General features: G+C 36.7%; 1 protein-coding gene across 6 annotated transcripts in view; it reads right to left on the reverse strand.

The window, feature by feature from the left end:
* TENM1 (teneurin transmembrane protein 1) overlaps positions 1–17,009 on the reverse strand; it is a 1,037,319-nt gene that overhangs the window by 435,784 nt on the left and 584,526 nt on the right. For all 6 annotated transcript variants that reach the window (XM_053699127.1, XM_053699121.1, XM_053699124.1 and 3 more), the window contains 2 exons: positions 9,047–9,241; positions 8,622–8,822 (listed from right to left, as the gene is read on the reverse strand). In XM_053699127.1, the coding sequence (XP_053555102.1) occupies positions 8,622–8,822; positions 9,047–9,241 (396 nt within the window). The remainder of the gene's footprint in view (positions 1–8,621; positions 8,823–9,046; positions 9,242–17,009) is intronic.

Raw genomic sequence — 17,009 nt, forward strand, 5'->3', positions numbered from 1 at the left:
TCATTCTATTGATATTCTTTGCTGAAAACAATATCGAGATATGCTTGGTAGCTGATGATTAGTAGCTGTATATAGATGCCTCCTGCGATTTCTTCACTGTGTGCATTTCTATGTCTTCATTAAAGTATATCTAAATAAATAATGAAAATAGGTAATTGATTTAAATTATAAGGTTTTTAAAAATTATCTTCTCTATCCTTAATCATGAAACAATATGTTTGGGTATAGTGTCCCTTTAAGGGAAGGGGGTTGGGATGTAGTAGTTTCACTTACATGCAGTGGAAATCCAAACTTTTACATTCTGCAAGACATGATATATACACATGCAATGGTTGGTGAGGTACTGTCAAACATCATAATACATGTGAATGTTATGGTTTACTGTACTTATGAATAAGTAACTTACAGGTGAAGTATTCCCGGATGACATAATCCCTCACTTCATTCCCCCTCAGTGTCCCCCTGTCCACATCCTCAAGTACAGGAACCAGCTGCTGCTGCTGCTCTGGGTCAATGTCCCCCAACAAACGTGTGTCCACAGCAATGTTGTGTAGAATACAGCAAGCATTGACAATGGAACACACTTTGTTGGGGTTATACTGTAGTGCTCCGCCTGTAACATCCAGACACCTGAACCTGGTTTTTAATAGGCCAAAGCTCCTTTCAATGACATTCCTTGTTCTTATGTGTGCCTCCTGGTACCTGAGTTGTGGCTCCGTAATGGGGTGCACCAAGGGGGTTAATAGCCATGGTCTGCAGCCGTACCCTGCGTCACCTGTCATGTAACATATGTGTTTGGATTACTACAGGTACATCATGTGCTTTAAAGGGACACAACATGAATCACATATAAAAGATAGATTTAATGAAAACATTAATGGAAGTAATCAGGATAGTTAATTAAAATTAAAAGGCCTATCTGAATAATGGAAGTGCAATTTATACTAGACTGTCCATTTAATAAGAACCTGCAATTGTTAGCAGCTTGATAATTAACTTCGATTAGATCATTTTCTCCATTCTATAGATAACTCTTGATGACAAGCATATTAGATATACTCAATAGCTGCTGATTGGTGGCTGCACATAGAAGCCTCATATGATTGGCTCATATATGTGAATTATATTTTTTAAAATAAATATATTTAAAGAATGAATAAAATGATATAAGAGAAGTGAATTGTAATGCTGTTTAACATTGTATTCTCTATCTGACACATGAGATGACAATATGTGTTTAGTGTCCCTTTATTAGAAATATACAGACAGAATGAAGGTACTCACCAAGCAGCCATCCTCCCGAAAGTGTTCCATTTTCAAACATATTGAATAAGGAGGTCTGGCGCAGGATGTAGGAATCATGTGCACTCCCTGGGAAGCCTGCATACACATGTAAGAATTTCAGATTGGTATCGCAGACCATCTGGCAATTCAATGAGTGAAACCCTTTCCTGTTAATATAGAGGATTGTCTCCTCATGTGGGGCCACAATACGCACATGTGTGCAATCAATTGCCCCCATGACATTAGGAATACCCCCCAGTCGATAGAAGCCTTGTTTAAGACGGTTCCATTCCTGGGGGGTATGGGGGAAATGAATGTATCGTTGTGTCTGGTTATCTAGAGCAGTCAGAACCTCCCCTAGAATCCTGGAGAAGGTAGACTGCGCTAGGCCAGACACAAGCCCCTCTGTTGACTGGTATGAGCCAGTTGCCAGGAAGTGTACAACACACAACAGCTTCTGCATACCAGTCAGAGCTCGGTTCCTATACGCTTGAGGGTCAATTTCATCCTTCAACACCTCATATAGGTTAATGAGGCTTGCAGATGTCAAGCGATATTTTTCCCTGACCTCCACTTCTGTCATCCCAAACAGGGTGACCCTAACCCTGTGTACCCTTGGTGCTCTTCCCCTCTGCTGATGCCTTCGTCTTATAGGCCCTGCTGGCCTATGGGCAGCTGCAGCAACAGCAGCATGGGGAGCACCAGGAACAGGGACAACAGCAGGAGGAGCAGGGAGGGCAGCAGCAGCAGCTGGAGCAGGGACAGCTACAGCACCATGACCAGGGACCTCAGCAGCAGGGATACCATCCAAAACAGGGGCTTGTAGGGGTTCAAGCACCCCTTGTGCCCCACGACGCTGTCTGACTCTAAATGCAATATACTGCAAGGGAAACATGGTGGCTAATGAGGGTGTGCATTTGCAGGTGTTTTAAGTCTGCAGGTGAGAGGTTGTGCTGTTTGTGATTGGTTTGACACACTTGCAGGGGCAGGAATAATAAATGCTTTTAAGAGGTTAACTATTTGTGAACAAGCTGCTGCTATGTATATTGTTAGGCATGCATTTGTTAGGCCTTCTGAGAGTTACGTTGGTTTCTAAGTCAGTGCAAGGGTACCTGCGCCTTCAATTTGTGGCGAGCTGAGAATGGAGTAGATTTTGTAAAATCTGCGCGCGTAAGTCCTTACGCCGTATATTGGATAGCAAATTGCGCGTGTTTTGTATGTCAGTCTATGGGCCAAAAAACTACGGGCGACGCCAGAAATCTACGCGTGTAACTTCTAGCTTACGCCGTATATAGGATACCAAATCCGCGCAATTATTGGCGTCGCCGGCTTTTGCGGGCGACGATTTTTATCGGATCGACCCCTTGATATTCTAGTTGAAAGCAAACCTAGGAAGGCTCATATGATAATTTCTAAGCCCTTGAAGGCCGCCTCTATTTCATTTACTTTTCACAGCAGGGGAGAGCAAGCTCATGTAGGCCATATAGATAGCATCGTGATCATGCCCGTGGCTATTGGCAGACACTGCACTAATTGGCTAAAATGCAAGTCAATAGATAATAACTAAAAGTCATGTGATTAGGGGCGGTCAGAAGATGCTTAGATACAAGTTAGTCACAGAAGTAAAAAGTGTATTAATATAACAGTGTTGGTTTTGCAAAACTGGGGAATAGGTAATAAAGAGATTATCTATCTTTTTAAACAACAAAAATTCTGGTGTTGACTGTCCCTTTAAGGGAATGACTTTGGACAAAGCGCCAGGCACAGGAGGTAATACAATAACATGGTGAATAGTAACCATTCTAATTGTGCACAGCCGTTAGGTAAAACCACAAATTACTCATTCTCAGTATGTGAAAAACTGGCAAAGAAGATACTTCATAACAGGGACAAGAGCAAATGTATTTTTAACAGAGTATTGTGGATTGTGGCTTTAAACAAAAATCCAACAGATTAACAGAACTATGACAGGTATGAAATATGTGATCAATATCAATAGAAGTAACATAGAGAAACATTTAATTTCTTATCTTGGACAGCAGTTTCCATAAAAAGTCATTTTTTACTTATTTTTAAACACAGTTAACTACTAAGACACCTACGTCTTATGTGTGATATTTGCGCTTCACTCAAAAATACCAATGTTTTTAAATGTGTGCTGGTATCACAAGTCAGGTGAGGTTGCGTTCGCAATTGCCTGGAAGCCTTGCACTCATGAGAGCAAGCTTCTGATAAAAATATATATATGTATATGAATAAATACATATATATTTGTGTGTTTATATGTGTATACTGTATACACATATTAACACATAACTATATACTGTATGCATATAAGCATATACATAAATATTTGTGTGTTTATATGTGTTTACTGTATACACATATTAACACATAACTATATACTGTATGCATATAAGCATATACATATATATTTGTGTGTTTATATGTGTTTACTGTATACACATATTAACACATAACTATATACTGTATGCATATAAGCATATACATATATATTTGTGTGTTTATATGTGTTTACTGTATACACATATTAACACATAACTATATACTGTATGCATATAAGCATATACATATATATTTGTGTATTTATATGTGTTTACTGTATACACATATTAACACATAACTATATACTGTATGCATATAAGCATATACATATATATTTGTGTGTTTATATGTGTATACTGTATACACATATTAACACATAACTATATACTGTATGCATATAAGCATATACATAAATATTTGTGTGTTTATATGTGTTTACTGTATACACATATTAACAATAACTATATACTGTATGCATATAAGCATATACATATATATTTGTGTGTTTATATGTGTTTACTGTATACACATATTAACACATAACTATATACTGTATGCATATAAGCATATACATATATATTTGTGTGTTTATATGTGTTTACTGTATACACATATTAACACATAACTATATACTGTATGCATATAAGCATATACATATATATTTGTGTGTTTATATGTGTTTACTGTATACACATATTAACACATAACTATATACTGTATGCATATAAGCATATACATATATATTTACAGTTAAAAAAAACACAGTCCCCCATTCACCTCTATGTAAAGGCACTTTTTGTTACCATTTTGTTTTTTAGGCACCCCACATCCCCTCACTTTAACCCCTAAAACTGCTTTGTGCAGCTTTATTATTGAAAAAAAAAATGATGCTTGTCTTTATTTTTAATTATACAGAACTCTACTGTTTATTTGGGGGGCAATTTGGGGCACATTCTTTTCATTAACCAGAGGACTGACCACATAGTGAAACTGCAAGCTTGTGGGAGCATTAATCAGTCACTTGTAATATCGCAAATAATGTGGCCTATTTATCAAGCTCCATACGGAGCTTGAAGGCCCGTGTTTCTGGCGAGCCTTCAGGCTCGCCAGAAACACCAGTTATGAAGCATTGGTCTAAAGACCGCTGCTCCATAACCTGTCCACCTGCTCTGAGGAGACGGACAGACATTGCGGGAACTCAACCCGATCGAATACGATCGGGTTGATTGACACCCCCTGCTAGCAGCCGATTGGCCGCGAATCTGCAGGGGGCAGCGTTGCACCATCAGTTCACAAGAGCTGCTGGTGCAATGCTGAATGCGGAGAGCGTATTGCTCTCCGCATTCAGCGAAGTCTGTCGGACCTGATCCGTTGATCGGATCATGTCCGACAGAGGGTTGATAAATCGGCCCCTAAGATAGCACTCCACTCGTAATCTAGCCCATTGCCCTTAAAAACTTTATTTTTAATGGCAAATAGTTACAATAAACTAACTTTGATGTTTTTGGAAGCAAGTCCTGTGAATGCCGGTCACTTTTTTTGCATATAAAGCTAAGGAGTGTTGCATTGCCAGTCCTGTTTTTCTGATCACTATCATACTTCTTGATATTTTACATAAATATTTACGGACCATTTTCACTTAGCAAATTTAACAGCTAAAAAGAACTTGATAAACCCAGTTTTTAACTTATAGTACCCCAAAATGTTTTTACTTGTAACCTTGTTTTTAAGCAAGGACAAAACACACTGAAATTACCCATTTTGGATGACCTTAGGGAACAATGTCACCAAACAGATACAACTCTACAATGTCAATCAATTAAAGATTTTTTTTTTTTTAATAATAAGCACTTTTACACTAATAAAACTTAGCAAAATCAGTGACCCAACAAACACAACTATACCAATAAGACACATACCTCTATGATTTTGGAGCACATGTTATTTGCACGATAACAATTAGCATCATCTATTAACCCCTTAACGACCAAGGACGTACGCCACACGTCCTCAAAAAAAATGCAGTTAATGACCGAGGACGTGTGGCGTACGTCCTTGGTCTGGAAAGCAGCTGGAAGCGATCCTGCTCGCTTCCAGCTGCTTTCCGGTTATTGCAGTGATGCCTCGATATGGAGGCATCCTGCAATAACCCCCCTTGGCCATCCGATGCAGAGAGAGCCACTCTCGATGGCCGGTATCGTTGGTAGGTGGGAGCCGACTTGGGAGGCGGGTGGGCGGCCATCGGTGAGATCTGGAAGGTGGAGGGGGACGCGATTGGGGGCGGAGCCTTCGGGGGTGCGCACGGGCGCGCGCGCGTGCACGGGGGTGGCGGGCGGGCGCGTGCACGGGGCGGGAGCGGGTGGGAACCGCTACACTACAGAAAAAAATTTAAAAGTAAAATGTCAAATAAAATTAAATACTTATTTTTTCCAAAGCATCTAAGGGATCTGGAAGGGGTGGGGGGTTGGTATTGGGGGGGGGGGGGAAGCTACACTACAGAAAAGGGACATTTTTTAATAAAAAAAAGCATATTATTTACTAAAATGGGTACTGGCAGACAGCTGCCAGTACCCAAGATGGCGCACATTAAGTCAGAGGGGGAGGGTTAGAGAGCTGTTTGGTGGGGGATCAGTGAGGTTGGGGGCTAAGGGGGATCCTACACAGAAGCATATGTAAATATGCAAAAAAAAATGCACAAAAAAGCCCAAATTTTCCTTTTATTTTAGTACTGGCAGAGTTTCTGCCAGTACTTAAGATGGCGGGGACATTTGTGGGATAGGGGAGGGAAGAGAGATGTTTGGGAGGGATCAGGGGGTCTGATGTTTCAGGTGGGAGGCTGATCTTTACACTAAAGCTAAAATTAACCCTGCAAGCTCCCTACAAGCTACCTAATTAACCCCTTCACTGCTAGCCATAATACACGTGTGATGCGCAGGGCCATTTAGCAGCATTCTAATTACTAAAAAGCAACGCCAAAGTCATATATGTCTGCTATTTCTGAACAAAGGGGATCCCAGAGAAGCATTTACAACCATTTGTGCCATAATTGCACAAGCTGTTTGTAAATGATTTCAGTGAGAAACCTAAAATTGTGAAAAATTTAACGTTTTTTTTAATTTGATCGCATTTGGCGGTGAAATGGTGGCATGAAATATACCAAAATGTGCCTAGATCAATACTTGGGGTTGTCTACTACACTACACTAAAGCTAAAATTAACCCTAGAAGCTCCCTACATGCTCCCTAATTAACCCCTTCACTGCTGGGCATAATACACGTGTGGTGCGCAGTGGCATTTAGCGGCCTTCTAATTACCAAAAAGCAATGCCAAAGCCATATATGTCTAATATTTCTGAACAAAGGGGATCCCAGAGAAGAATTTACAACCATTTATGCCATAATTGCACAAGCAGTTTGTAAATAATTTCAGTGAGAAACTGAAAGTTTGTGAAAAAAATTGTGAAAAAGTGAACGATTTTTTGTATTTGATCGCATTTGGCGGTGAAATGGTGGCATGAAATATACCAAAATGGGCCTAGATCAATACTTTGGGATGTCTTCTAAAAAAAAATATACACATGTCAATAGATATTCAGAGATTCCTGAAAGATATCAGTGTCCCAATGTAACTAGCGCTAATTTTGAAAAAAAAAATGGTTTGAAAATAGCAAAGTGCTACTTGTATTTATGGCCCTATAAGTTACAAAAAAAGCAAAGAACATGTTAACATTTGGTATTTCTAAACTCAGGACAAAATTTAGAAACTATTTAGCATGGGTGTTTTTTGGTGGTTGTAGATATGTAACAGATTTTGGGGTTCAAAGTTAGAAAAGGTGTGTTTTTTTCCATTTTTCCTCATATTTTATAATTTTTTTTACAGTAAATGATAAGATATGATGAAAATAATGGTATTTTTAGAAAGTCCATTTAATGGCGAGAAAAACGGTATATAATATGTGTGGGTACAGTAAATGAGGAAGAGGAAAATTTCAGCTAAACACAAACACCGCAGAAATGTAAAAATAGCCTTGGTCCCAAACGGACAGAAAATGGAAAAGTGCTCTGGTCACCAAGGGGTTAAAAGGCTTTAAACAACACACTGGCCCTTAAAGGGATATTCCAGCCAAAATTTAAAACCACATGGGTGCATTTCGGTATTGAACAGAAGCAATATTGTAATATACATGCATTAGCAGAAATGCTTTTAATAAAAGCTACAGCTGTTTCAAAAGTGTATTTAAGTATGCACCGTGCACCAGCATTGTAAACACAGCACTTGCTCAGAGAGCCTAAGGTGCTTGTATCATCTGGTAATGACTCAATTTGTTAATTGCTGACATGATACAAGCCCCAGTGATGATCTGAGCAGCTGCATTATTTAAAATGTGAGTGCACTGAGAATATCTAGCTATGCTTCACATGCACGTGCAGAGAAAAACGTTAACACTAAAACAGTGATAACTCTTAATAGAAGCATTTTTGCTAATACATGTATATTGCAAATATGTTTCTAATCAAAGATGTAATAAATCTATGTGCATTTTGATTGGAATGTCCCTTTAAAGTTAAAATATAGACCCACAAACCCACAAAATCACCATTTTGTTTGCATTAATCCTACATTTGTGTTTTTTAGATTAAAATATTGGAAGACTAAAAATGTAGATAATGAATTTGTGTTGTTTTCAGGAGGTAACAATTTTGAACTTTAGTGTTAATAGGAGAAGCCATATAGGATTGTAATAACTGGAAAAATAAAAGGTCAATAGTGTTAATAGGAGAAGCCATATAGGATTGTAATAACTGGAAAAATAAAAGGTCAATAGTTGCCCAACCTCAGAAATGATCTACCGAAAACAAGTGCAAGATTGTACTCAACCCCATAATCATTTCCCAGTGACATATAGTTCAGTGATTGGCAAAACACCTACAGATAACTTAGTATTATGGTTGTTTGTCTATGGTTATCTAAAAAAAAAACTTCAAACATACCAGTAGAACAATCTGCACCAGTCCAACGTGGCTCACAGTTGCAGACACCACTGTCTAAGAGGAAGGTCCCATGGCCAGAACATTGCTCTTGACAAAGCGCTAGTGCCGTCTCGCAGTTGACACCTCCCCAGCCAGCAGAACAGTGACACTCTCCTTGCACACACACACCGTGGCCAGAGCACATGGGATCCAGGCAGTCATCTACAGAAGACATAAAAACTGACGTTACCAAAACATAGTTGTGAAATGTGTTATCTTAAATATCTAAGCTGCAGTATTTAAAATGTTGCTAGTTTATAAAATGTAAAAAGTATATATATGTAGCTTTAAAAAACAAAAATAACTAGACATGCAATAACACAGCATATTTATTAATACTAATCTTCCCAATACTGAATAAGCTAATACATTCTCTTGAAACTAACCTTCTTCACATATTTCTCCTTTGTAACCAGGCACACAGATGCAGACTCCCATAATGCATGTGCCTTGACCAGAGCAGGTAGGATCAATGCATTGCTCCTCAGGAACATCACACTCAGCCGCTTTCCAACCATTACGGCAGACACAATGTCCTTTCTCATATTCCCCATTTCCACTGCACAGTACTGGACATGAATCTGAAAAAGATACGTTGAGGTAAGAATGCTACTGACTAGTTGAATATAAACTGCTAACAAAATTACAGTGGCAAGCCAGTCTACTCCAGTATCAACTCTAAATTGGCTTCTCCAAAAAAAGCAAGTGATGAAAATAAAAATCAAAAGCAATTGCAGCAAACTCAGTTTTAATGTATATAATGTATATAATGTATATACATACTGGTATGTTAATTTATTGCAACAGAAAAGTCTTGGAATTACAAGGCGTTTTATGTCCCTTTAACAAATACAGGTGTCAAAAGTTATAAAATACATTTTGGAAGTAAATTAAATAGCAAAATACAAAAACATTTTGATAATGTTTTTTTCATACTTGTATTGGCATACTTTGAAACCATTTAAAAATCCCCTCCCCCACCTCAAGTTGGGGCCTTTTAGGTAATTAAATGCATTGTCAAAAAACAATACCAGTGCTTTAAAAACACAATCATAATAACTACAATACTATTTTTTTGTATTTTAATTGCATTAAATTATAAATAAAATAAAATAATATGACATTAAATATTAAAATACCATCTAAATGTAATTACATTTTAACAAAATAAAAAAAAATAAAAAATAGAATATTAGATTTGAACCATTCGGTTTGCTTCTCAGTTTTCTGCTTCTTACTAAGCTTATATACACAAGACAGTTTCAAAGGGTTTTACAACAGCAGAAGTAGAACAAATGCCTTTTAGAAAACAAGTTAAAGGACCAGTCAACACATTAGATTTGCATAATCAACAAATGCAAGATAACAAGACAATGCAATAGTACTTAGTCTGAGCTTCAAATGAGTAGTAGATTTTTTTATAACGAATTTCAAAGTTATGTATATTTCCACTCCCCTTGTACCATGTGATAGCAATCAGCCAATCACAAATGCATATACGTATAGTCTGTGAATTCTTGCACATGCTCAGTAGGATCTGGTGACTCAAAAATTGTAAATATAAAAGACTGTGAACATTTTTTTTAATGGAAGTAAATTGGAAAGTTGTTTAAAATTACATGCTGTATCTGAATCATGAAAATTTAATTTAACCTGAGTGTCCCTTTAAGTTGGATGAGAAGTTGATTAAACTTGGTTTGTTCATCTACATTTTACCTCACTTGTTGAAAGAGAACTGGAAGTCAAACTCTCACTTTTATGATTTAGTTATTGTACAAAATCCATTTTATTTCTGTAATTAAATTTACCTCTAAAAGAGCTACATTTCAACATAGAACATCAAAAAGAGAGGTACATTTGATATCAAACATTTTTTTTTTTAGTTTTACTCTATTTCTCTTATGAAAGTTTAATTTTGATTTGATAGACCTCCAAGATATTGTAGCATATGGCTCCTAGATTCTCCCCAATGCCTAAGATATTGTATCCCCTCCCCAAATCTTCCGCAATTTAAAATAAAGCCAATTAAACAAATTTTGCAAATAAAATAAAATGCGTGTTTGAGCACAGCTGATTCCAATGCGGTAGACTGTACTCTGGCTGATGAGGACAACTTCCTACTGCTCTATTGGTGAACTGTGACACCCAAAAGAAAAAATGTAAGCACAGGAACATCTGTAAAAACACAAAATAAAATAAATAAAAAGCCCAAAAACTACTGTATGTTCTCATATATGAGAAAATGCTATCTTCTGAATGTAACAAAATAAAAGATTGTTTATCTACATTAGATTTAAAACATTAAAGAATATTGCGGGAGCATTAATTTGTGTTTGTATTAGAATTTGAAAGTAAATGCGAGAGCGCAATTACATTTTACGTTCGTCGTAAAACACAAACACAATATAAATACATTTAAAATAAGTTCCACTCATATAAACACTATCTGATAAAAATTATTCACATAAATATTATTAAATATTTATAAGGTATATGGCCAAGTATTTTACATCCAAGGGATATCTATATATATATATATATATATATATATATATATAATAATAATGTGTTTTAATGTAACTATTTAACATTCAAATGTCCTTCACATACAGGAAAATGTTTTTCTAATTTTAAATACAGATTTAAAATGTAATTTTTATTATTAAATATATATTTCTATATATATCTGATAATGTTAATGTAAAATATATATTTATACCTATATAGCTATAGGAATATATATAAAGTTATAGGTATATACAGATACAGTATATATAGAAATATGTTTTTACAATATAAATAACATTCAGCTAGATTACGAGTTTTGAGCGCTGTAGGGAAATTAACGACCGCCACAAAAGCGCTGCTATTTCACCTCCCTATAGCGCTGCTATTACAGATTTGAAAATACCCGGCTTGTGCGGGCGATTTGGTGCCGTTGAGCTCCATACCTCACTCAAATACAAGCAGCATTTTGCCGTGCTCATGCACGATTTCCCCATAGACATCAATGGGGAGAGCCGGCAAAAAAAGAAGCCTAACCTGCGATCGCGGAAACAAAAGCTCTGTAACACAGCCCCATTGATGTCTATGGGGAAAGAAAAAGTTATGTTTAAACCTAACACCCTAACATAAAAAACACATCTAAACACCCCAAATCTGCCGCCCCTAACATCGCCGCCACCTCCATTACAGTTATTAACCCCTAATCTGCTGCCCCCAACATTGCCACCACCTACATACATTTATTAACCCCTAATCTGCTGGCCCTAACATCGCTGCCACCTACCTACACTTATTAGCCCCTAATCTGCCGCCCCCAATGTCTCCGCCACTATGCTAAAGTTATTAACTCCTAAACCTCTGGCCTCCCACACCACTAACACTACATACATATATTAACCCCAAACGTAACCCTAAGCCTAACATAACCGTAAGCCTAACCCTAACCCTAACACTCCCTAACTTAAATATAATTAAAATAAATCTAAATTAAAGGTACAATTATTACCTAAATAATACCGATTTAAAACTAAATACATACTGTTAGGAATAATTGTTAACATGACTAGCACCATCTTGTTCTTGGCTGCCATTTTGTCTTTGGCATTCATCTTGTTTAAATAACATTTATTATAGCAAATATTCTGTAGTGGGAAAGACATATTTGTTATTAGCTTCTCAGAGCTAGTTGGCCTTGCAGATGTTCCGGGCAAGGTGCCTGGAAATTGCTATCTCTATAAGATGCTCATATAACCTTGCTTTGGTCCTAGATGCATTTGTTATTATGACTATAGAAATATTGCTTCTCAGAACTCTCTTTTACCTAATCATAATAATGAGCTTGTATTTTTCCTGATAAACACTGTGTAAAATGACGCGGTCATAATGTGTCATCATGTTAACCCTGTATGCTGTAATTGTTGCCTATAAGACATGTTGTTTGTCTTTCAATAAAGGAGGATAGTTTTAGACTTATTGCTGCATGGTCTGAAGTCTGTTCTCCAGATATCCTTATCAAATAATATATTAATTTCCAGTTGGTACGGTGTGCCCGAGGCCCAGTCCTGACTGACACTCCCTCCCTGAAAACAACACCTAACATATGCAGTACCTATAAAATAAAACCTAAGCTAGCTACAATATAACTAATAGTTATATTGTAGCTATTTTAGGTTTTATTTTTATTTCACAGGTAAGTTTGTATTTATTTTAACTAGGTAGACTAGTTACTAAATAGTTATTAACTATTTACTAGCTACCTAGTTAATATAAATACAAAGTTACCTGTAAAATAAAACCTAACCTGCCTTACACTAAAACCTAACATTACAATAAAATTATATAAATTAAATTAACAAAATACAATTATCTAAATTACCAAAATAAAAAATGAAATTATCAAAAATAAAAATGAATTACTCCTAATCTAATAGCCCTATCAAACCCCCCCCCCAAATAAAAAACCCTAGCCTACACTAAACTGCCAATGGTCCTCAAAAGGGCCTTTTGTGGGGCATTGCCCCAAAGAAATCAGCTCTTTTACATAGCAATTAAAAATACAAACATCCCCCCAACAGTAAAACCCACCACCCACACAACCAACCCCCCCCCAAAATAAAACTCTATCTAAATAAACCTAAGCTAACCATTGCCTTGAAAAGGGCATTTGGATGGGCATTGCCCTTAAAAGGGCATTTAGCAGCTCTTTTGCCATGCCCTGAAAAGGGCAATCTGCTCTTTTATGAAGTGCCCAAACCCTAAGCTAAAAATAAAACCCACCCAAAAACCCCTTAAAAAACCTAACACTAACCCCTGAAGATCCACTTACAGTTTTCGAAGTCCTGACATCCATCCTCATCAAGCCGGCAAAGTCTTCATCGAAGCGGGCAGAAGTCCTCATCGAAGCGGGCAGATGCAATGCCCCGCAAAAGGCCCTTTTAAGCGCCATTGGCAGTTTAGTGTAAGCTATGTTTTGTTTTGTTTTTTGGGGGGCCTTTTTATTTTGATAGGGCTATTAGATTAGGAATAATTCGTTTTTATTTTTGATAATTTAGTTTTTTTATTTTGTGTAATTTAGTGTTTATTTTTTTTGGTAATTTAGATAATTTAGATAATTGTATTGTATTAATTTAATTTATTTAATTTTATTGTAATGTTAGGTTTTAGTGTAAGGCAGGTTAGGTTTTATTTTACAGGTAACTATTTATTTTAACTAGGTAGTTAGTAAATAGTTAATAACAATTTACTAACTAGTCTACCTAGTTAAAATAAAACTTACCTGTGAAATAAAAATAAAACCTAAGATAGCTACAATATAACTATTAGGTTTATTTTATAGGCAAGTATGTATTTAGTTTTAAATAGGTATTATTTAAATAATAGTTGTACGTTTAATTTAGATTTATTTTAATTATATTTAAATTAGGGGGTGTTAGGGTTAGTGTTAGGCTTAGGGTTACATTAGTCTTAGGGTTACGTTAGGGTTAGGTTTAGGGGTTAATATATTTATGTAGTGATGAGGGAGGCCAGAGGTTTAGGAGTTAATAGTTTAATTTAGTATATTTTGTTGTGGGGGGCTTGCGGTTTAGTGGTTGATAGGTTTATTATAGCGGCGGTGTGGGCGGATGGCAGATTAGGGGTTAATAATATTTAATTAGTGTTTGTGATGCGGGAGGGTGGCGGTTTAGGGGTTAATGGGTTTATTATGTCAGGGAGTGGCGGAATAGGGGTTAATACATTTTTTAAGTGTCGGCGATGTCCGGAGCGGCAGATTAGGAGTTAATAATTATATTCTAGTGTTTGTGATGCAGGAGGGCCTCGGTTTAGGGGTTAATAGGTAGTTTATGGGTGTTTAGTGTACTTTGTAACAGTTTAGTTATGAGTTTTATGCTACAGCTTTGTAACGTAAAACTCATAACTACTGACTTTAGATGGCGGTACAGATCTTGTCAGTATAGGGAGTACAGCTCACTTTTTGGCCTCCCAGGCAAACTCGTAATACCGGCGCTATGGAAGTCCCATTGAAAAAGGACTTTTTAAAACTGACGTTGCATGACGGACAAATAGGTGTGCGGAAGACTTGTAATAGCAACGTTAGGGAAAAAGCAGCGTTATGAAGCATAACGATGCTTTTTCACTCATAACGCAAAACTCGTAATCTAGCTGATTGTCCTGTATGTGAAAAACATTAGAATGTTAAATATTAATAACTCCTGTTGTGTTAGTGACAAGTGTTATTTTTTTTTCTTCTACGCTCTCCATTGATGTCTATGGGGTAGATTTATTAATGGTTGAGCGGACATGATTCGCTTTAGCGAATCATATCCACTCAACCTCGCTAAATTCCAACAGGTGAAATGCTTCTGAAATGCCGCCCCCTGCTCACTGCCGGCCAATCGACTACTAGCAGGGGCCATCAATCATCCAGATCATATCAGATCGAGATGATTTCAGTCCGCCACCTAAAATGTGGCAGTGAAGTTAAGTAGCAGCTGTCTTACGACTGCTGCTTCTTAACTTCCATTTAAGATGGACCTTAAATAATGGGGCATCGATGCAGCATCTGCTGCTTAATAAATCGAACCCTATGAGGCAAATGCATTAGCGCGGTTGTGATAGCCGAAGTCTTCAAGTTAGATTGTGTCGGATTTTGCTTGCGCGTATACTTTTTACTTACAACTTGTAATACACTTGCTACCTGACACGTGCAAAAAGATTACTTCTAGCAAAGTTTACACTCGAGCAGACCACTTGTAATCCAGCCCTAATAATTACAGAAATAAAGGAATCAAAAAATGTTTCACACACTGTCAGTTTTCTTTCCCAGTAGAAAAAGGATTGAGTAAGCAACCAACTGTTAAAATGAAAGCTTCATTAGCATTCATTATAGTTTCCTCCTGCTCAGCTGAGATGTTTACATCATATTTTGTTTTTAAGGAACCAACTCTTTTCACTGTTTAAAACCACTCCAGCCATGTTCTCTTTCAAGGCTAATATTAAGGTAAAATATATATCTTTTAAGAATGTTATAAAGAAATAATAGCCAATTTATTGTAGGCTTTCAATAGTGACACTGATTTCCATTTTTAGAAAGTAGTGGAATAAATGTTAAGATGTATTCCCTCTATACTAAGTGAAAACAGCAATTATTGGTTGTAAAGTGCTTGAGTGCTTCTGATTGTAGACTGATTCTAATAGTATTAGCCACCAGACCTATAGATTCACCAGTGAGACAAATATGTATACAATTCAATATACAATAAAGGAGGTGTAAGTGTAGTTTCTGCATATGTGTTGTGTTTGTATTGTGCTTGTATGGTGTGTACTGTGCATTATATAGTGCATCTACTGTTCAGAACTCGCTGCTGTGGAATAAATATGGTTGATAAAAGCATGCATTTTTTTCTCAGGTAATTTCCATTTAATTTAAAGAAAATTCATGTTGATTGTACTGGGCTCTGCCATTCTGAAAATCTAAACCTAAAAACCATAAGTTAAAAAACACTAAGCTAATTCTAATAAAAGTTATTTCCACTGTATCCCAATAACTTTGATTCACACACTGATGGAGAGAGTTGTAGCTATATCGATAAACGTTAATGGACTCCCCAATCAGGAGCAACAATGCACTACTGGGAACTAGCTGGTGATTGGTGGCTGCACTTATATGCCTCTTGTCATTGGCTAACCCGATATGGACCTAAATTACAAGTGGAGCACAAAAGTGCTAACACTGCTCAAGTTAAATTAATGGCACTGATATAACAAGTTCAAAGTTAACAAAAACCTCAGGCACACTGACATTTGGAGGTCAGATAGCTCAGCCATGCTACAATTTTCACTTATTAGACTTCTATAGGGTGCACTACAAAAGTCAGGTTCTGGCATTTGCTCCAGTACTAACCCAAAGGTGCTGTAAGCCAAAGGTGTGCTAACTGGTAGGTGCATTACAAAATAGAAATAGTTTTGTTCTTCACTCAATATATATATATATATATATATATATATATATATATATATATATATATATATATATACAGTATCTCACAAAAGTGAGTACACCCCTCACATTTTTGTAAATATTCTATTACATCTTTTCATGTGACAACACTGAAGAAATGACACTTTGCTAAAATGTAAAGTAGTGAGAGTACAGCCTGTATAACAGTGTAAATTTCCTGTCCCCTGAAAATAACTCAACACGCAGCCATTAATGTCTAAACCGTTGGCAACAAAAGTCAGTGCACCCCTAAGTGGAAATGGACAAATTGGGCCCAAAGTGTCAATATTTTGTGTGGCCACCATTATTTTACAGCACTGCCTTAACCCTCTTGGGCAAGGAGTTCA

This window comes from Bombina bombina, chromosome 1 (assembly GCF_027579735.1).
Source record: "Bombina bombina isolate aBomBom1 chromosome 1, aBomBom1.pri, whole genome shotgun sequence".
In the NCBI taxonomy this organism is placed as follows: domain Eukaryota; kingdom Metazoa; phylum Chordata; class Amphibia; order Anura; family Bombinatoridae; genus Bombina; species Bombina bombina.